Source organism: Corvus cornix, chromosome Z, assembly GCF_000738735.6.
Source record: "Corvus cornix cornix isolate S_Up_H32 chromosome Z, ASM73873v5, whole genome shotgun sequence".
Lineage (NCBI taxonomy): Eukaryota > Metazoa > Chordata > Aves > Passeriformes > Corvidae > Corvus > Corvus cornix.
Window position 1 is genome coordinate 59,760,048 of NC_046357.1, and position 20,739 is coordinate 59,780,786.

General features: G+C 37.2%; 1 protein-coding gene across 20 annotated transcripts in view; it reads left to right on the forward strand.

Annotated features, from left to right (window-relative positions):
• The window catches only part of MPDZ (multiple PDZ domain crumbs cell polarity complex component), a 101,944-nt gene that overhangs the window by 33,030 nt on the left and 48,175 nt on the right, over nt 1-20,739 (forward strand). For 18 of the 20 annotated variants that reach the window (XM_039566522.1, XM_039566520.1, XM_039566524.1 and 15 more), the window contains 10 exons: nt 1,179-1,258; nt 1,971-2,117; nt 3,319-3,486; nt 4,474-4,659; nt 7,343-7,552; nt 10,012-10,128; nt 12,679-12,837; nt 15,713-16,000; nt 16,906-17,029; nt 20,063-20,261. In XM_039566522.1, the coding sequence (XP_039422456.1) occupies nt 1,179-1,258; nt 1,971-2,117; nt 3,319-3,486; nt 4,474-4,659; nt 7,343-7,552; nt 10,012-10,128; nt 12,679-12,837; nt 15,713-16,000; nt 16,906-17,029; nt 20,063-20,261 (1,678 nt within the window). The remainder of the gene's footprint in view (nt 1-1,178; nt 1,259-1,970; nt 2,118-3,318; nt 3,487-4,473; nt 4,660-7,342; nt 7,553-10,011; nt 10,129-12,678; nt 12,838-15,712; nt 16,001-16,905; nt 17,030-20,062; nt 20,262-20,739) is intronic. The other 2 variants (XM_039566527.1, XM_039566531.1) reach the window with 2 other exon arrangements.

Here is a 20,739-nt window from a genome sequence, read left to right on the forward strand (position 1 = left end):
CTTGGCTTTGGGGAAAGCAATATCCTATTTGAACACCATGCAAGATCTGATTTTATGCTTAGTAATGTCTCTGAGCAATGACTAGACTTAAAACAGTGTTTGAGATTCTTAGTCGTTTTCTATTCTTACTAAAATCAGTGGGATTCAAGAACTTTGTAATAAAGATCCTTGTCTTTGCCTTTGATGAGCATTCAGATCTGAAGAGTTTATTTTGATATTTACTGTAGACACAGCCAAGACCATGGACCTTGAATATGTAGTATCCTGTTAAACTTGCTGTGCCTGCTGGCTGTTGTATCTAAATACTAATTTTTATTGCTTTCTGCCATAGAGCCTAGACAATGTGAATGAGGGGAAAATGAGCAGGAAGAAAGCATTTTTCTTTTTTTCAGACCTGCAGATAAATGTTCAATAGAATTAAGATTTTCCACAGTTTGCTACCTAGCCTGTTACTGAACTTTTCCCCCTTCCTTTCCAAGTTCGTTGCTGTTCTTTAGCTATTAGAATTTTATGTCATTGTATGTGGGCATATACATGAGTAGCAAAAAAAAAAAAAAAAAAGCAAAGAGGTTGGACTTCTTGCATTCTATTATTGACCTCTAGGGCTTACAGTAAAGTCTTCACAGTTGTGCTCATGGTTTTAAAAATAAAAAAAATCTCCAGATTGTGTTTTTGGACATCCTCTGTAAAATTCAGGGTCTATTCAAAAGGATCAGTACACAGTTTATGTTTTTGAGTATTTTGGCCATCCCCCTGAATTAGTCTGATCAGCCCACATGTAGTCTGATTTAACACAGGGCATGAATGCAACCTTTTAATTTCCTTTATGCCTATTATCTTGAAAAATGGCAAAGAATTGACTCAACTCTGAGGCTAGTGTAAATACGTATCCTTTCTTCACAGCCACATACACCAAATTATTTGACTGAATTTCATGTCTTTCAGAATACACAGTTAGTTTTGCATGGTTGGAATCTTAATACTATTTTGTGAGTTTTTCCTCTGGTAAACCCAAGCTTAGTGAGACTAAACATACCGAGGTTGTAGTCCTATTTAGGAGAATTCTGACATCATGGGAACGATTGTGTCACTGTGCATGTTCCATATACTTTATCAGTTATAGGAATTGACTAGATTTTTTAATTCTTTGTCACAATAATTTTAAATATAAATTTTAGATTTCCAGCTAACTACTACAGAAGAAGCAACTACAAAGATGAAATGGCAGAGGATTATGGGTTCTAATTACGAAATAGTGGTAGGTAAATTTTGTTTACTATTGTTAAGTGTCCATCTGTCCATCTATTATGTTGACAACATATGGATAGAAATATGTTTGTATTGTATTTGTTCCTTCATGTATAAAAATTACATATACGTTCCTTAGTATGTTGAGATTATTTTAATTATAGATTTTGAATGCAGATATGTATTTTTCTGTATTTTATCAAAACCATAACAGACTCATTAGATTACTGTGCCCATGACTATTGTTTCACTGATTTTCTAGCTTCAGGAGGATAAATGTGTATTAGAGAAAAAAACAATATTTAATATTAACTTCAAAGCTCCCTTCATTAGATACTACTTGAGACTTCATACCCATTCTGCATACTGAATAAATGGTGTAATGTAATGATGTAAATAATTCATAGAACATATACTGTAGATACAGATTAAACGTGGTATCTGAGTTTAGGAGATACTGCAAAATCATGTGTCATAGATGTAGTGTCTGCAGAAGTATGTATTATTAGATACATTGTTGTCATAAACAGTTCTCACTTGTATATTGCAAAGTGGCATGTGATCACAGAGTTAGTTTTTACCTGACTGTCCCCATTACATATGACAGTACTTCTTGTTTCTCACTTCTGGAATTTTGACCTCATTACATGTAAATTGAAATGGAAGGTAACAGATCTGGCTGTAAATGTGACAAGTGTAACCATTTCTTCGTCTTATTTTAGGTGGCTGTGGTTAACAAGTTTAGTGAAAGCAGTGGGTTAGGGATAAGTCTTGAAGCTACAGTGGGTCATCATTTCATCAGATCTATCTTACCTGAAGGGCCAGTTGGACGAAGTGGCAAGCTGTTCAGTGGAGATGAGCTGCTGGAAGTAAGATAAAATACTACTCTATCTTAGTCTGCATTCAGTAAGGTTTTTGAGCTGTAAGTTTCTTCTCATAGGTTATGACCATGGGAGTGATGCATATCTAACTGCATGCCAGTTAGTGGTTGAGTAGTCACTTCATATGTACTTACATATATTTATGTGAATAAGTATGCTTATATACATTTCTCAGCTGGTACCTGACTTTTCACATACAAACATGAGTCTCTGTTGTGGTCTAAGCTCAGCTGGCAAGTAAGCACCATACAGCCACTTGCTCACCCACTCCACTCACCCCCAGCCTGGTGGGATGAGGAGGAGAATCAAAAATAAAACCTTTTAAGTGGAGATAATGGCAGTTTAATAATTTAAACAAAGTATAATAATAATGATAATAAAAAGGAAAAAAAAACCCTCAAGTGATGCACAATGCAAGTGTTCACCACGTGCTGACCAATGCCAGACATTGTACCCAAGCCCTGATCACACACAGCACACCTTCCAGTTAACTCCTCAGTTTGTATACTGGGGGCATAATGCTCTAGGGTGTGGAATATCCCTTTGGTCAGTTTGGGTCACTTATCCCAGCTGTGTTTCCTCACAGCTTTTTTTGGTTTTTGTACCTCCTCAGTAGCAGCACGAGACACTGAAAGTCCTTGATTCAACTTAGCAGCAACCAAAACATCAGTGTGTTATCGATGTTATTCTCATACTGAATTCAAAACACAGTGCTGCACAGCTACTTAGAATAAATTAACTCTATCCCAGCTGAAACCAAGACAGTCACCAAAAAAAGAATATATAGCAAAAGCATTAAGACTGGATGGGATTATCCCTATTCAGTGAAGGGACTAAACACCTAATTACTTTTCTAAATTATTTTCTTGGAATTAAGATGTGAATTTGGTTTACATAAATGCAAGAAATATGAAGCTACAGTGTATGTGGTGTTTGTAGGGTGACGTAATGGAATTTAAAAGACTACACATTCAGTTCGATGTGTACCTTGGTGCTGAGCACCAAGCTGAGTAGAATTTAAGGGTTGAAAGTGTCTATTAGCATGAGGATTTTTGTTGCTTTTATTTTACTTTTTTTTTTAATGAGGTGATAAGTGAGTTGGGATTTTCTTGGGCTTTTTTTACTCATTTTTGCTTATTGTACTTATAAATACTCTGTAGTTCTAACCATTGTGTATTTATTTATTGAGGTGAATCAGATCTCTCTGCTTGGAGAAAACCACAAGGATGTGGTCAGTATCTTGAAAGAGCTGCCTATTAAGGTGACAATGGTGTGCTGTCGTCCAGTAGCTCCACCCATCACTCAACCAGAAATACTAGAGAGTCTAAGCCTGTCTGAGGTTCAACTCACAGAAAAGGTATTTTGTCTTTAAACAATCACTGAAAATGACAGTTTCCTTGAGAAAAAAACAGATGAAGTTCTACATGACTAGAAATATGTTCTAATATTTTTTAAACTGGAGCCAGACAAATAGGAAACAGCAAATAATGTTTATCAGCCATTTTTAGGCCACCAGAAGGTATGAATCCTGCCTGGTCATAGATAAAAATATTCTAGGATGTGGGGCTGTCAGTTTCTAAGTACCGTACTTTATGTTGTGTAGGTGAGATATAGGGGTATGGCAAGTTGAACTGTGTGTTCTTTAGAATCTGAGTGTATTTAATCTAGTTTTGAGCTTTGCTTTCTGGGTTCACATTGCACATAACTGTGTCTGCATTCATCGACTGACACTTCCGTCGCTCGTAAGTGCACAGCTCTGGGCAGGCTGGTGAACTAAACATGTAGGAACAGCACAGGGTGTAGTATACAAACCAGTAGCATTTGTATGAAAAGAGAAGCAGTTAACTGAGTTCCGAGCAAGGCACCAAATTCAGCTTATAGTTTCTAAACTTCTCTATGAAACCAAGTGAAGAACAGACTGAAGAACAGTCTGTGTATGTACGTGTGTTTGTTTTTACTTTTATTAAATATTCTGACTACTACTATACTATACTGTCAGTATGATTATGTTTAATGAAGGCATATTTTAGACATACAATTTAATAACATATATTTCCTGTATATTTGAATGCATATACTAATAAAGTTTTTTGAAGTTTTTTGTTTGACAGAAATTCCATTTTGTAAATATTTTTCTAGTCAGTAGTTTAATATACGTGGAGCATAAAGGATATTTGAATTTTGTGCTAGGTTTTTCAGAGTACATTAAATCTCCTGAGTGCACTTCTTCTGTATTTAGAGATATATCACCTATTTTTTATCTTGTTTTTTTTAAGCAGGGGTTTGTCTCTACAGATTCACAAGTCTTTACATTTTATTGGTGATTTTTTACTGTTTTTATCAGGGTCACATAGAACTTGGATTCATTGGCTCCTCAGACACAGAGGGAACAGTTTTGGAAACAGCCGATGAGGGTCAGAGTGTGGAAGAGGTGCAAAGCTCATCTTTGGCAATGTGGGAGACAGAAGTACAGCACATTGAGCTGGAGAAAGGGAGTATGGGGCTTGGATTTAGCATATTGGACTATCAGGTAACTTCTGCACTTCTTTGAATAGAGAACAAAGTACTTCATATTGTTTGGATCTTGCAGTATGTTCTATATATTTTAAGGATAATTTTAGGCATTCCAGTAATTATATTACATATTCCTCTCATTATATTAAGACTGCAGGTTCTAATGATGATGGTAATACTGGTTCAGAAAAACAGATAATCCATTATATACTAGGGTTTTCAGAAAGCTCTCTTCTAGTGACCCAGGGACAATGAATGATGTAGCCAGCATATTTAGGCATTTAGCCATGTATTTTGCACCTGCAGTGAGGTGTTTAGGGCAAGATCCAATAAAGGACTTAAATGCTTAAAGCAGGATTTACTAAAACCCAGAACTGTAATTCTGAAATCCCTTGCTTATCTGCTGTCTGTCGAGGACATGCTTAAACATCCCCATCATTTTGTGTTTGACTTCAGAATTCCTAGATATCTAAACTATATTTCTTGGTGTGTCCCAATAAACAGCTTAGTGCCTGTCTCTTGCCTTCACATGGTCAGGATCCCAGAACAAATATTCCTTCTGTTCCCAGTTTTCCAGTGGATGATTTTTAATTGAACCTCAAGTAATTTCTCCCTGTGGTCTATGTAGGCTTTTGCTGAGCTGTTTTGTGGTGCTGTGGAATCAGGTCTCTGTCCAGATCTCTGTTGGATCTTGTCCCTAGGAGTATATGCATTTACATCTGGAGATCACTTCCAGGTGGAAATTACGGCCCCAGGGCACTCCTTAGAATTAACCTATGCCTTAGAGATTGCATTTGCGCACTGATAAGGAGAAGAGCAGTGTAGAGAAATAAGGTGAAGGATAAAGGCATAGTCAAGTGTCTTTTATGAATCAGTGACTACTCTTTAATATGTTGCTCATGATGCTCTGCAGTCAGACATCACAGATGAGCCTGAGTATTTGAAGTCCATGTCAGCACATGGTGAAACATATTTTTGCTTAAGCCTTTTCTGAGCATTAAGAAAAATGGTGGGTTCGTATGTGGTTAGTGACTGAATTTTGTTTATGGGTAACAGTAGTAAAGGCTTGTGGGAAGTGCCTTATATTGGTTAATATATTTTTCAAATGTGAGTTGGTCTTACAACTTTAGTCAGCTTTCTGAAACTTAGCTTTTTTTTTATGTTATAATATTTGTGTATTCTCATTTGTTGTCTCTTTCAATATGCAGTAAAAAAAATTCACTGTCACCGAAGTTTTGCTTTCTTATAAGACTGTGAATAATAAATTTACACTGAGATTTATATTGGTATTTTGCTGTTTCCATCAAATTTTCAATTGATTTCCAATGAACAGTGACTAAAGTTAGGAGAATTATGTTCATACTAATACATTCCTCATGTTTTATACAATGGCAGGCCTGTAGAAAAGTCTACATAATTTCTAACCTTAAGGAAGACTATCACATAGACTAGAGAGGCTTGTTTCTTTTTTTTTTTTCCCCAAAAGTGTGTCAAGCAGTGCCTTCTAAAGTTACAGTGCAAGTATTTGTTGTTAAAATAGTCAGGAAGATGTCAGTGCTCAGGCTCAAGCACTATCTGCAGCACTGCTAGTTATTTCCACTTGTGAAGTGTCTTATTGCTCCAGGCATACTTTTTACTGCATTAACTGCCATCAGATGATAAGGATCTTCTTGATGTCCTTCCTTCCTTCCCTCCCTCCATCAACACTTCTCTCCCATACCAACTTTCACCAGTCTCCCTGTTCCTGTGGCTTTCTCATGTCACCTTGATGGTGTCCATCCTTTCAGATGTACGTCTTGACATGGAAACTTGTTACAACTGTGTGCTGATTTGTAGATGTTCGTTTTTCTCTACCTTTGCTATCAGTAAAGCTGTTACATGATTACATTTTTTGGGGTTTTTTTCTGTTCATGCACTCAAGTGAACTGCATGTTGGAAGTATTAACATGATGTTCCTTGTGAATGTAGTTCTGTAAGAATCACACAAATATTTTGCATGTGTGATAGTTGTTATAGCAGAATCACATGTTCCTGTTACTAGTATTTGATGCTAGCTCTTTTTATAAAAATCAGTGTATTGGAGGATGGTCACTTAAAAGCAGTTTTCTTTCTTAAAAGCAAACACCACTTTGTTTTGTCTTGTTGATTAGAGTCCTGTATCGGTACATTCCTGTCTCATGTAAGTATTTGATTAGGCATGTGCAAGAACTTGCCTCTTGAAGAGTGCTTTCTCAGTTGAGCAAGATCATGAAGTATCAGACAGTTATTGAAAAGAACTCCTTTGTCCCCAGTCTACATTGTTACATTTGCCCCAGTCTACATTGCCCACCTGTGTCCTCAAACCTCTGAGTGTAAGGGAGGATGGCGTTTGCAACACCGCCATTGCAGTAAGAAGTATATGAATTTCTGATGTGTATGGACAACATTCTGCAATTTAGTAGTATTTTGTACTGAAGATACATGATGGAACATCACCTACAAAGGAGTAATAATTTTCATGTTTAAGAATTAAAAATAAGTGGAGGTCTAAATGTATGGACCATACAGACGGGAGGGTTTGCTCCTACTGAAGATTCATCTGGAGGAGAGCAACACTTCTTAACACAATTCTGGTTCGTAAAAGCTCAAGAATAAAAATTCACCTTTCAAGATATAAAAGAGTAAAACAATGAAATCTTTTTCTTCCTTTATTTAATTAGGATCCTGTTGATCCAGCAAACACTGTAATTGTGATTCGCTCATTAGTTCCTGGGGGTGTGGCTGAGCAAGATGGCAGACTTCTTCCCGGAGATCGGCTTATGTTTGTCAATGATATCAACCTGGAAAATGGCAGCCTGGAGGAAGCAGTGCAAGCACTGAAAGGAGCCCCAACAGGAACAGTTAAAATAGGAGTTGCAAAACCACTGCCTGTAAGGATTTGGGAATTCAGTGTGTACTTATCATGTCATTCAAGCTGGTACATACTGGTCCTGACTTCTCCATACATTTTGTGTGTTTTGGGGTACACCTGGGTGGCCCAACTATTGTCTTGCATGTAGGAGTGGCTGGGATAGTGTATGGCTGGTGTAGTGTTTGCAGGACCTAGCACACCTGTCTTGCAGCTGAGAGAACAGCAAAGCACCTTGCAACCAGCAGAGTCTTTCAGGGCTGAAAGTTGACAGGGATAATAATGTACGCTGTACACTTTACATAGTTCTCTGAATGTGTGAGATGGTGACATAAAGTTGTTTTTATTTGATTTGCCTGGAATTTACCAAATCCTTTCCTTTGCAGGGTATAGTATTGTTACGCCTGTTATGCTGCTCAGAGAGGGTGTTTGATTTATTCTGGGTGGTGTGTGGGAGAAACAACAAAACTTTCAACAGGTTCAATAACAAACTTTTACTTACAAGCTTTATAACATTAAGGTAGAAAAAGGTGCTTGGCAAATTTTAAAATGTAGGCATTTTGGTTAGAAATGCAACACTATAAAAGCATAAAAGTAATACTTTAGGAAAATGTATAAGGGAAAAGAAAGAGAAAGGATGAGGGTAGAAAGGCATGTAGTCACCACCCATGGATCCAGTGACAAGACTTGATTGTTGTGATTTTGATGCCCCTTGATTGTTGTGATTTTGATGCCCCTTGTTTGAACCGCTGGTCAGAGTCTTGGTCCATCAGGGATAGGGGAAACCCATGAAACACAAAGTTCAGTGGGTTAATATACACTTAGGCTGGATGAGAATGTCCAGGTCCAGGTACTTCCCCTGGGATGGAAAGTTCTGCACTGTCTCATGTAACACTGTAGATCACGAGGCATTTCTAGAGTCTTTGATGGTTTATGACACCTAAGATATTACAGCTTCCTTTCAGGACCACATAGTTTAGCCAATTATAGCCCATGACAAGGCATGAATACCTTCAGCATATGTGTGAGTGTCTTGGCACTTCTCCAGAGGGGAGTTTTCACACCTGAGCCACTTGTGTAATGGGCATGATAAAAAGCACTATCCCACCTCACAGGATTTGCTTTTTACTAGCTTCTTCCCTTATCTGGCTCAAAACCCAGCTTGCAGTCTCTGGTCGTGTGTGTGTACACTCTCTGCGTCTGGGTGATTACTTTGTGCCTGGTCAACAAAGCACTTGCTGCTTCTGTAAGTGTCTGACTCATCGACCACTAGCATTCCAGTCCCTCACAAGTATATATGCAATATTGGTATTCATACAGCACACTTTGTTTATGTAATAGTGTGTAGTCTTCAGTTTGTATGCATCTATACAGCTGGTTATTTCCAGCTTGGCTTTAGAAGATAGTCTGTAACAATTCAAAAAAGGAAGTTGAAGGAGACCTGTCGTGGCTGAGATAGTGTATCAGTAAGAATGCTAGGGAACTAAGGTCTCTGATGGGTTAAATTCAAATCAGTAGAATGGCGTTAGTTCATACATATGGGGAAGATACCTTTCTCTGTATTAGTAAGCCCAAGCACAGTTTTAGGGGTTAATTTTTGCTTTTCAGGAGTTGATAATCTTGTAATCCTTGTGGATGTAGATACCAAATTTTCATTCTTAGTAGATCTTTGCGGAGAGAGTGGGAGGGAATGGCTGTAGTTTAAGTTCCCAGAAACTTTACTTTTTGTAGTAGGAGAGTATGTTTTAACCTGCTCTGTTAAATTATTTTTTTTATTGGAGACTCCATCTTAATTGCAATCAAAAATTGCATACTCTAGAAGATGTCACTTTAAAAGAGAAAATACATGGGGGTTTTGTTTCTGTTCCCAAAAGTTGTAAACATAAGGCAATACTTCAGTATTTCCTTTGTTATGCTTGCCAACTAATTTAACATTGCAAATAATCACTGCTTTTTTTGCAGTACTGGACAAAATGCACCTACTAACAAATTATGTTGGAAAAAGCTATTGGTTTAGAGTCAGAATTACGTTTTGTCCTCTAGAGTCTGGCAGATACAATTGTAAAACAGAGAGTGCCTGCAAACAAGATTGCTCTGTGTCTAGCAAGGTTATAAAGACCTTTGCTACTAGGCTCTTTCTCTGTTGGCAGCTGTGGCGGCAGTTTTAGTATATCTTTATTAAGAACAGAAACTGAAAATGAGCTTAGACTAAGTTGTGGGATCTGTGGTATACCTGGATAAGCCTTTTTTGTTACTTGGGGTTACAGAATGAGGTGTGAAGCTGAATCAATTCAGGTAAATTTGAAAAAAAAAGTTGTCTCTTTACCTACTGAATACTATGACTGTGGTTGAAATGAACTCTTTGCTGCATTTGGAATCCATCTGCCTTTCTAAACAGCCCCCTGCCCCCCTTGCAGAATGCACTCTGCACCTCCTGTGTTCAGGCCACTCATCCGACTCAGAGCTTCGTTCTTTCTGCAGCTTTCACCTGAGGAGGGCTATGTCTCTGCTAAGGAAGATTGCTTTTTCTACACTGCCCAGTCACTTGAGGAAGAGGGGCCAGCTGATGCAGCCCTCTTCCATGCTGAGCTGGCTCTGGTTAGTGGCCCAACTTACCACAGATTTCTTCAGTCTTTGCATTTTGTAGTGAAAGGAGTTGCCTTGTCACTGTCCAGTTATTACTGCATATTTTTTAGTGTTTGCTGTCTTTACGTTACTCATCCACCGTAGGTGGGATGGATCCTGACATTGTAGAAATTGGCATCTAGAGACTTCAGCTTTTTGCATGAGCTGTGAATCTGGCCTATGATATATTAATTACTGGGGGGAAAAAAACATACTTTGCTGATGTTTTCAAAAGTGCATGGCTATCCTTGCATCCACTTGTCCTTGCATGCACTGAGCATCCTTTTGGAAATCTCACCTTTTTTAGCAAAATGTTCATGTGCTTATTCTTCTGTGTATCGTAATACATCACTTCTTTACCATGGAAAGATTTTGATACTCCCTTTTTGCATGTAATCCAGCTTTACAAGGAGTGCTGTCTTTGAAAGCTGCAAATACTTCCTCCTAATAATATTCTTCAGCCTTCAACATCAATCAGTGATTATGAGATTTACAAGGTCAAAAGGTGTTCACTTGTACAAACAATGCGGCTTACCTGAGCATTCAGTGCCTTATATAGCCCAGAAGTTACCAATAAAAACTCAGATTAAAAAGACACAGGAAATAGGGCTCTACAAAAAAGCAAAAAATCCGCCAACTCCTCCTCCCGCAAAATAAAAAAAAACCAACCCAGAATAGATATGTATATGTATGTATTCTAAGTGTGAATCCTTATAGTTATTTTTCTGGTCTGGATCTAATGTTGAAATTATTAGGCCCTTATTTTCTGGGGACTTGAGCAGGGAAGCAGTTTCTAAGCACCAGAACTTAGTTCACTACAGAAAAACTCAAAACTAAACAAAAACCTGAAATGGGTCCTGTCAAGGTGAAAATCTCTGCATTACTGCTTCCAGCATATTTGCTGTTTTTTCACATTTGCAGATGACAAGCTGGCTTATTAACTTCCCTTTAAACAGACTGCATGTTTTTAATTCTTCAGTTTGTTCCCTTTAGCAGTTAGGTAATAGTGTTTGTCTTGCTCCATTCATTGAGAAGAAGCATGAGTTTTATATTCTAAATGACCTTTAATTAAAGATGTGTTGAAATGATCAGATTAAAACTATCTAAAATTTTGACTTCCGTCTGTGGTTCATATTTAAAAAAACTTGTGAAAAAAAGCAAGGAAAATACATGACATAATAAAATTGTCAATCAAGTTTGTCAGTTTCTAATTGAATGTGCAAAATAGGAAACTAAATGTGCAGTCACCCAGCTGAAGATATGTTTTCAGAGTGCACATATGAGATAATTCTTTTTTGTAGACAGATCTGTACTCAGATTCTACAGATCTGTCCTGAATTTTCACAATACTTTTTTTAGAGCATAGCTTTGGTAAAATAAATATGCATTTTCCAGAAGATGAGCTGAGAGTAAGTTACAGCAAAGAAGCAGTTTGGATTAGTAGTTAAGTCTTCAGGCTTGAAATAATTAAAAAAAAAAATCCTTTTTACCCTGAAAAGGAATCAATATGTTGAATTACTGCAGGCAATTGTTGCTATTGCTATAATGAATTCATAGTATGATGAACGACAGGGGCTGAAAAACAAGTTAGTCCCATCTCTGTAGGTGGGTGCACTCATCTGCTTCATACAAGTTTATTATACGGGCATGGCTCTTAACCCAGTGATCATTTTTGTTGGCCTACACTATGTTCTTGAGCTCTGCTGGGGACATAAAATAATAATCAAAGTGTAGTATATAAAGCACCATAAATTAGGATTTTTAGGGCTTAGTTTTATTCTAGTATTTGAAAGAATGAGTCTTGGGAAAAATTGTTTCATTAAAAAAAAAAAAGGCAAAAATACCCATGAACTCATGTCTATGTCTGAAACTCTTCTAAAAATTTTATTTCTCATAAATAAAAGAGAAATAGAAATACAGGAATGCCCATAGTAATCTTGTTGTCAAAACCAAAATAATTTAAAATCTAATAAAAATATAATGTAATGATTTTTTCATGTAAATGTTCTGTAAAGCACTGCAGTTTCCAGATGATTGTTTTTAAAAGCATATAAAAATAACTGAGCCTAAGAAGTTGAGTCAAGTGAACATTCCTGACATGTGGCACTAAGTAAAGCTCATTATTTTTTCCATGCTAATGTTTTTAAAAGAAAATTAAAAAGAAAAGAAAAAAAGCCCTAAAGAAATCAAAATATTGACACCAAGGACTACAGCAGAATTCTCCCAATGCTTTATACTTCTATTAATAGGCATGAGCCTGCCTCAGCCCTGCAACTTCCTCTGGTTCAGACTCTGGCTCTACTTCAGATATTCTTTGCAAGCTTTGAAGTTGTGGTAATACAGATTATTACTGGAAGCAGAAAATTTTCCTACTGCACTGTGGAAATGTAATTTCAATCTAAACACGGAATACCAAAAAAAAAAGAAGAAAAGTATCAGTATGTAGTGGCTGGTGTGCATGTGTTTGGAGCTTATGTGGTATGATGGCAACAGCCTGGCTGATTGAATTGCTTTTGTTGTTAGGTGGACTCTGGCGAGGCAGATCTAGCGGATGAGTCCACCTTTGAATCACAGTATTCTCTAGAGAGAGACGTCTTCCAGGATTCAGTGACAGCTCTGCATGACAGCGCCTGTAGCGGTGAGGTGAACGACAGCTTTTCTCTTCCATTATCAACTCCAAAGGTAAAAATGAGGATGGTTTTATTGATGGCAAACTTTAAGTGTGAGCAGGCTGTATTATCAGATATAAATGTTTTGTGTCATCATGGATCAAAATGCTCTATTTGTTACAAAGTTAAATTTTTGTTTAGAGTAATGCTGACGTCTTGCAGATGTCTTTGTTGAAGAGAGAGGCAGATAGGAGGCACAAAGCTTGGATTTTTGCTAGATAAGGCATGATTTAGCCAGAGTATGGTGAGGTGTTTGTAGTATTAAAGGTGTGGTGAGCAGTCTGCTAGAAAAATATAATTGTCATTCAAAGCATAGTAAAGAGTGGTAACACAAAATGACTGTGTTGCTCTATGGTATTTTAGTATGAAAAGCAAGAGTAAATATTCATCCTAAGTTTTGCTTTTATGCTTCAAAATTAGTATGTTTCTGTGGTTTTGAATGAAATTTTCATAATGATGCTGTAATTAAATATGTATACATCAAAACTCTGCTAATAATTTTTATTTAAAGCAATAAATGAATATTTATTTAACAGTGTTAAGAAGACAGGTAGCTTTTTTTGGTTCTTGGTCACATACTCATAATGACCTGATTGTGTTTTGTTTCTTTCCATGGTTTTTCATATTTGTTTTTTCTTTTAAATCTTTAGATTTATTTCACTAACCTAGAGCCTTCCAATTCCATTCTCCTAGCAGTCATCATTGAAAACCACTGGTTTTGCAGTCTGTGGTCTTGAGTAGAGTAGCTGCTGCTTTTTCGGCCACACCTGAGCTGCAGTAGCTGCCGTTAACCTTTCTGGAATACATTTAGCCCTTATGAGAGGCTGGTTGGAAAACTAGATTCATCTTCTAATGGTTTCTCCTAATCCACAGAAGAGCACATCTCTGCTGTGCCAGTGGGACAGCTTGCATTGTTTAACTCTGTAATTGTTACTTAAATGGATTATGCATTTTACATGCTTAGGAGCATTTTGTGAGATAGAGACTGGATCTACATTATGTAGTACATTGAGGCTCTAGAGAGTCTTTAGTTATTTTCAGCAGCGACTTAAAGATAGCTTTGGTTTACATGTTCTTTTAAAATGCCACGGTCCTGACTTTTCAGTGTTCATCTCTGTATACCAGTATGAGGTGAGCATTAAGTTCTCATCAAGTAACATATTCGTGGTTCACAAAACAAACATAGTGGGAAAATCTGTTCATTAATGAAGACTTTTGAAGCAGGTGAAATGGAATAAAAATTAAAACAGCACTACTTGATGCTATGAGGAATGCAGAGATATTTCAGTTATTTCTGGCTGCAGGGCAGTTGGCAGGTTCTGAGTGTCACTTTGGTGTCACATTTAAAATAGATGATGAAAAACATACTTAAAATGAAGATGCTCTAGTGAGGCCACATGTTACTATAGTTACAAATTCCTGAAAGTGTGTTATTCTTAAAAAATTACAGCACTGACTTTAAGTGAAATAAAAATAAAAACAAGCATATGATGCAACTCTTAATATGTATATATGACATATGAAATAAATGGTTAGTATAATCTGATGCTTGTTTTCACTGGTCTGGAAATGGATACACAACAGAGTAGATGTCCCAGAAGTATTTGAAACCTTGTAAAATAATTTTAATAGATTATAGTACTCGTGTTCTTTTCTCAGAAAGGTAGAAAATTATGTCATTGATTATATCATACAGATTAGTTGTATTTAGACTTTGCTCAATTATCTTCTCAGCTGTTACTTAAACTACTTATTTACTTGTTAGGCTTTTTTGATTCTTGTCTGGGGACAGAACAAGCATGTATGCACCTCATGAAAGTTGACAAAAATGAATTCTATGGCTCTTGAGACAAAATGTTGCAAAATATCCCCAAATCCTGGGAATCTTTCCAACTTTTTGAAAAAAGAATAGAACAATTAATAGGACCAGCGGATAACAACTAAGACAGATAGAGGTAGTTGTTTCTGACTACTTTTTTTGCATTTCAGAGAAAAATCCCTAATACTGATACAGAGCCTGTAAGTCTAACCTCTGAGTCCTCAATGTATCTTTTTAAAATCTAATGGCATACATGTTTTTAAAATAACTTACTTTAAAAGGTCAGCTAGAGAATATTTGAAGGTTTTTTTTCCAGAATATTGTGATTATTGAAATCCCTTGAAACATTTCAAAGGCAGCACCTCAGAACTGTGGAAGTCTAAACGAATGTGTAGAGAACTTAGTCCTAGTACTGCAGCCATAATTGTTAGATTTGCAATAAGTATTATCCAGTAAGCTTCTGTAATTGCATTATTGTATTTCATTGTTGTGACACTTCAAATCCCCCATATTCACTTTTTGCTGAGGTTTGACCAAGTTTGTACTTGTCACTCTTTCTGAGAAAGAGAAATCTTAATATGTTTCTGCTCAGTTAAATGGATGATTACGTTGCATTCTTATGTCTGAGCTGTATGGAATTCATCTTTTCTTGCTAAGTGTGCTGAAAGTAAAGACATTGGTCTTGCAAAGTTCTTTCACCTGAGAAAAACAATTGGATGCTTGAATTTTAAAAACTTACTGGAATTATGTCTAGTATGAGAATGTGTAAGTGAATGTTACTTTGCTGTAGTTAGTAGAAAGTTATTGAAGAGTACCAAGTTAGAGTTAGTAACTTACTTTACTGATTTCTGGTATTATAAAGCAGAAGAAATTGTTTAAGAAATCAAGTTCACTGTATAGTAGAATGAATGCCTGTCGGGAATTGCAGATGAGGTTGATCTTACTGATCTTACAGCAGTATGTTTAAATTCTATGAGATTAGTTTTTGTTTAAGGTTTTAGCATGATATGTGGTTTTGAATTATACTACAAATGAATGGTAATTGTTCACTGTCTCCTGTGTTGAACAGTCTGTTGGAGAGGAATGCCCAAATGCTGCAGCTGATTTCCGTGTATCTGAGAAGAATCTGTACAACATGAATCTGGATCAGAGACTGAGAGATGAAAAGTCTGTAGTGGACTGTAGCCTGGAAACTGCAAGTGATTTAACTAAAACAGATCTTCTGACTCTGGATGTTTCGGATATCAACCAAAATGAAAGTGAAAATACAGCAACATGGACAGGATCTCAGACAGCACCAGAAATTGTACTAAATATAAGCCTTGCTACTACCCCACAGCTTGATCCCCATGAAAAAGTAGTTATTTTCCTTTTTTTTTTTGATAATAATTTAAAAGCGTACAGAAAGCCTGTAATTAGGCCAAAGAATTCCGTACAGAAATTGTCACTGGCCAACAACCACATGTAGTTCTTTGATTATTAATGTCCTTCAAATGTGTGAGCTCACACCAAAACTTTGGAATTTAGACTTTTCCAACAGGGCGTAATTTCTGGCATCAAGATAGAATTTTCTCAGAGCCTGGCAGTACAGGGGCATATACAAGTCTTCTAAGGCCTCACATCATTAGATACTGCTGGACCGCAGTGTACCCACTGGGCAGGACACGGGAGTTTTTGTAGCCCTTGTTAACCTTCACAGGGGCATGAGTGCAAATAGGAGGCACATAGCTGGAATCTGGCCTAGGAAACCAAGGGGGAGTGGTGTGAATATCCTGCATCATGGTGTTCTTGCAAGCCTGTGCAGTTCAGCTCACAAACTGACCTGTGATGCTGCTGTGTGCAAACATAATATTCCTTTATGTTTCAGTCACTGTGACATGTGTTTCTTATTTGTTCTGTTTAGTGGCTTATTAAGAAATGCTTAAAAAAGCTGCAATTTCATACAAGATTTGTTACTTAGTACTGGCAAATTGTCAGACATCTATGGTGAATGAATCTGAGGCCCTTGAATTCATCTTACTAATTTTGATGTCCCTAAATTAAAATCATGCTTTTTGGTAGATTTGGTATATTGCCTGAATGAAAACAGAAATCATGATGTTTGTTTGATCTTTGATGAACTGACTATACCAATGTGTATATAAGGAGTCTGACTTAATTATGTCCATGGCTTTTGTATAAGGCAAAAGTAGTTGAGATCAGTATGATGAATCATATTTTTATGTTGGTAATCTGAACTAATGTTATTTTTCCTTATGTTAGGATCAATTGCTTTTAATGGAAAAGAGATGCCCAGTATCTTTGGAGGGAAGTTCCACACCCCCAAATTCAGTCAAAAACGTGTATGAGAAGACAATCACTATTGCAAAAGGCAATTCAAGCCTAGGTAAGTTAGCGGACTTTTTTTGTAACCTCTTCAGGAATATGGCTTTTGGTTTCCCTTGTATGTTTTATTGGTAAAAACTAAATATTTTCCATTTAGTGGGGACAGGATATTCATTCTTTGCTGCTCTTGTCCTTTTTGACTGTGATGGCACTGGATTCATTTGCTGTCGCTGTGAACACAAAAGTGAAATGTGCAGTCTCACTGAGAATTTATTTTCTCGTAAAGGAGTTTAGTCTTTCCTAAATGTTGACAGAACAATTTTAATGCATTTTCAATGTCTGTACTAATACCGTGGACAAACAAGATACAGCCGAGGAATCCTGTAGACGAATATTATGGTCAAAGAGCTGCAGACGAGACTTCCAAGTAATTGTTAGCACAAAATGGTCTTGTTTCCTGAGGATGGTTAAAAGGGTCTAAACAAGCTGTTTTCTTCCTTGCCTCAAATTTGTACTTGAATCCGAAGTGCCTCAATGTTTCTGAAAATCATATTATTGATAAATTTAATAGGTATTATTTTTGGCTTAATGATACTACCATTTTGTAGTGAAGTTCAAAGTTTTTAGGTATCTGCACTCTGGAACTTCCTGAGCATACTGACTAGAAACATGTTTTGGAGTGAACACACACAACAGATGATAATGTTTTTCATTGTCCTATCCTGCTCCCTGGTGTAGCCCTGGGCAGTGTGAGGGGGAGAACAAGAACAGAACCCCTCCGAGAACCCACACCGGGAAGGCTTTGTGTTGAAAGGCAGTGATGTGTCCCTCCTGTTCACGGCTTGTGTGTTCATTTAGTTAGATTTAGGTTCCTGGTGCTGTTTCTTCCAGCCAACTGCATATTCTTGAAGACTCTCTGGGATTGACAGACAGGGCACGACTTTGTGTCGGTGCTGGCTATTAGCAGTAACTCTTCAAGTGCTTTAAAATGGGCTGTCCACAGAACTGGATGTTTATAAACAGTCCCCAGTCGGGACTTCCTTGCTGTGCAGAGGTGGGTGTCAGTCTATTACAGCTGTGATGCTGTATTTCAGTGGGCACCTCGACCTGGAGTAACCTGCTTTCTGATGGCTGGATGCTTGGTCTGTGGCGTATCACCTTCATGAAACAGCCATCCTTCAAAAGGGCTAATTAAAGTCAGGGTTTTGAAAACAGAAGGATGTAGAAAAGGCTGATACAGGTATAAAGTTTATCTTTCATTGGGATGAGGTGCTCGGTTAACTACTACCTTTACTGGCCTCATTGCTAGGCTGTATCAAGTGCAGGTCACAATGCATTTTGGGGTACCTGGATTTTGTATAAAAAAGTTTTCTTTGCAATAAACTCTTCATTCAGTGGAATAGGTTTTCATTTATGTGTATGAGTATTTTAAGTGCAGTGAACATCATAGCAAATTTCATATCAAGCATAATACAGCATGAAAATACAGCCTTGGGGCAGGGTGCATATTGCAGACATTGTATGCATGAAAAATAAGACTGGTCTTGATATGTACAAAGTATGAATGTGAATATTGCTTTCTTCTGGCTTTTGACTGTACCATTTTTCTTCCAGTCTGAGTGTGCTCTGGCCTGGGAAGCAGCCTGGGCACAGTGACCACTTTACGCACATGGCTGCTCTGATTTTACCTTCCATTTTTAAAAAAGAGCTAAGTCAAGAACTGTGAATGATGTTGAAAGCTGCAGCTGAATCAATTAAATAATTGAGAGTTGAGAACTGGCACTTCTTTTTTCCTTTTAAATGGTGTCACCCATAGTTTGCAGCAGCTCTTTAAAGCCAGCCACAGCTGGAGCTTTAACATTTGGCTGTGATTATTTAAAAGATAAGAAGCACCCAAATGCAGAAGAGGAGCTGAAATGCCATTTTCCTGTGCAAAAGTTTTGGCAACTTTACAGTGGCATTTGCATTTTTAACCTGAAAATGTGGGTGTCCAAAGTGTGACACCAGCCTTCCAGATCTGTAATGATATCAGCATAGAAAAAGGGAAAGGGAGTTTGTTGTATGTATGTTTTTCTAAGGTGCTATTTCACTACCCTTGGTAATGTCTGTTACTGTCCTAGCTAAACAGCAAAGTTAGGTTCAGAATTTCAAACCACATTTCAGAAAAATAAAATGGTTTTTATGAAGCAGTATTAAGATAGTGGAAGTCCACTGGGTGGACTTCAAGGGTCCCAGCCCTGCCTTTCACACTGCCTTAGTGAAGAACAGTTTTTCCTGAAACCGTTACTAGGGTTTGTTTCATGATCACCGACTGCCCTGAAGGTAAGTGACAACTCATGTGTGTAAGAACAGTCACAGTGACACATGAAGCCCATCATAAGTCAGTCTGTATGGGTTCCCCGTGGGAGAAGAGGGACAAGAGCATTTCTGTCTCATTTCCCATTACTGAAAAGAAAGAGGAGTTAAAGCATGTATAAATATTGAGAAGCAGTATTCTGCTGTGCCAGAGGTAGGATACTGGTTTAAGTAAAATATTGGACTGTATCCATTAGCAGTATGCAGACTTTCACAGAAGTCAGGATACTCTTCTGGGTCTAAGCTATGGCCCACATAGGAGAGCCGGAATGCAGTCACCATGTCAGTGGGATCTAATTCACACTTTCTGTTGAAAATAAGTGTGTATTTGTTTTCAGCCTATTAATTACCTGTTTAATCATTTCACCTTCTTTCCAAAGAGAGTTGTCATAAACGAAAGTAAAATGTGTATAAACCCAGTGAACCATTAGCAGAGTGGAGACTTTAAATGGTTTTAAAGCAATTTTATTATCTTTCTTATTTTTTGCTTTAATTTCCACTGTCCCAAATTTTTTTGTATTGAGCTGAGTATGTGAAATGACAACAAAGTAAAGCTACTGTGATTGTGATTTGTAATTGCTATCTCAAAGGGTGAGACTAAGAGCAACATTTATAGGCTTGGTGATATTGATAGGTCAGCTGACTTTTCCTTTCCCTGTGCCCCAAGTTACATTTCTTTATCTTGGCACCCAGAGCTGTGGCTCAAAGACATTAACTGTTTCATGTGTTTTTTGTATAGGGATGACAGTAAGTTCTAATAAAGATGGTTTGGGAGTGATAGTTCGCAGTGTCATCCATGGAGGCTCAATAAGTCGTGATGGACGGATTGGTGTAGGGGACTGCATCCTGTCCATTAATGAAGAGTCAACCACTAACTTAACCAATGCACAAGCCCGGGCTATGCTGAGACGACATTCACTCATTGGACCAGATATAAAGTAGGTAAAACTAGATGACGAATTATGGTAGGAAAAAGCTAATAATAATTATTTTTTTTTATTTATGCAAGTATTTTAAATGAAAATTTTGTTATTTCACATGAATTTACTGTTAAGATGCAGCTTCAGATGGGTAATTCACCTTCAGATTACATTTCCAAGGCTTTCAAAGACGAGATCACTTGTATGAGAAGCTTCAGATGTTCTTAGAAATTACTGTCATGAGTATCATCATCATTACTGCCCTGCCCAGTTTTATGAAAGAATAGGATTAGTCAGAATTTTGCAGTCATAGTATGACTCTTCTAAAGAAAGTAACAATTTTCTCAAGATATTTGTGATTCTTGAAGTTGGACTGTCCTGGCCATTGCACAAGTGATTTAATTTGATTTTTTAATGGGTTTTGGTTTTAGCTGCCAGATAGAAAGTATGAAATATTATGTTAATGCAGAAATTAATGCTTAAAACATTTCAGTAC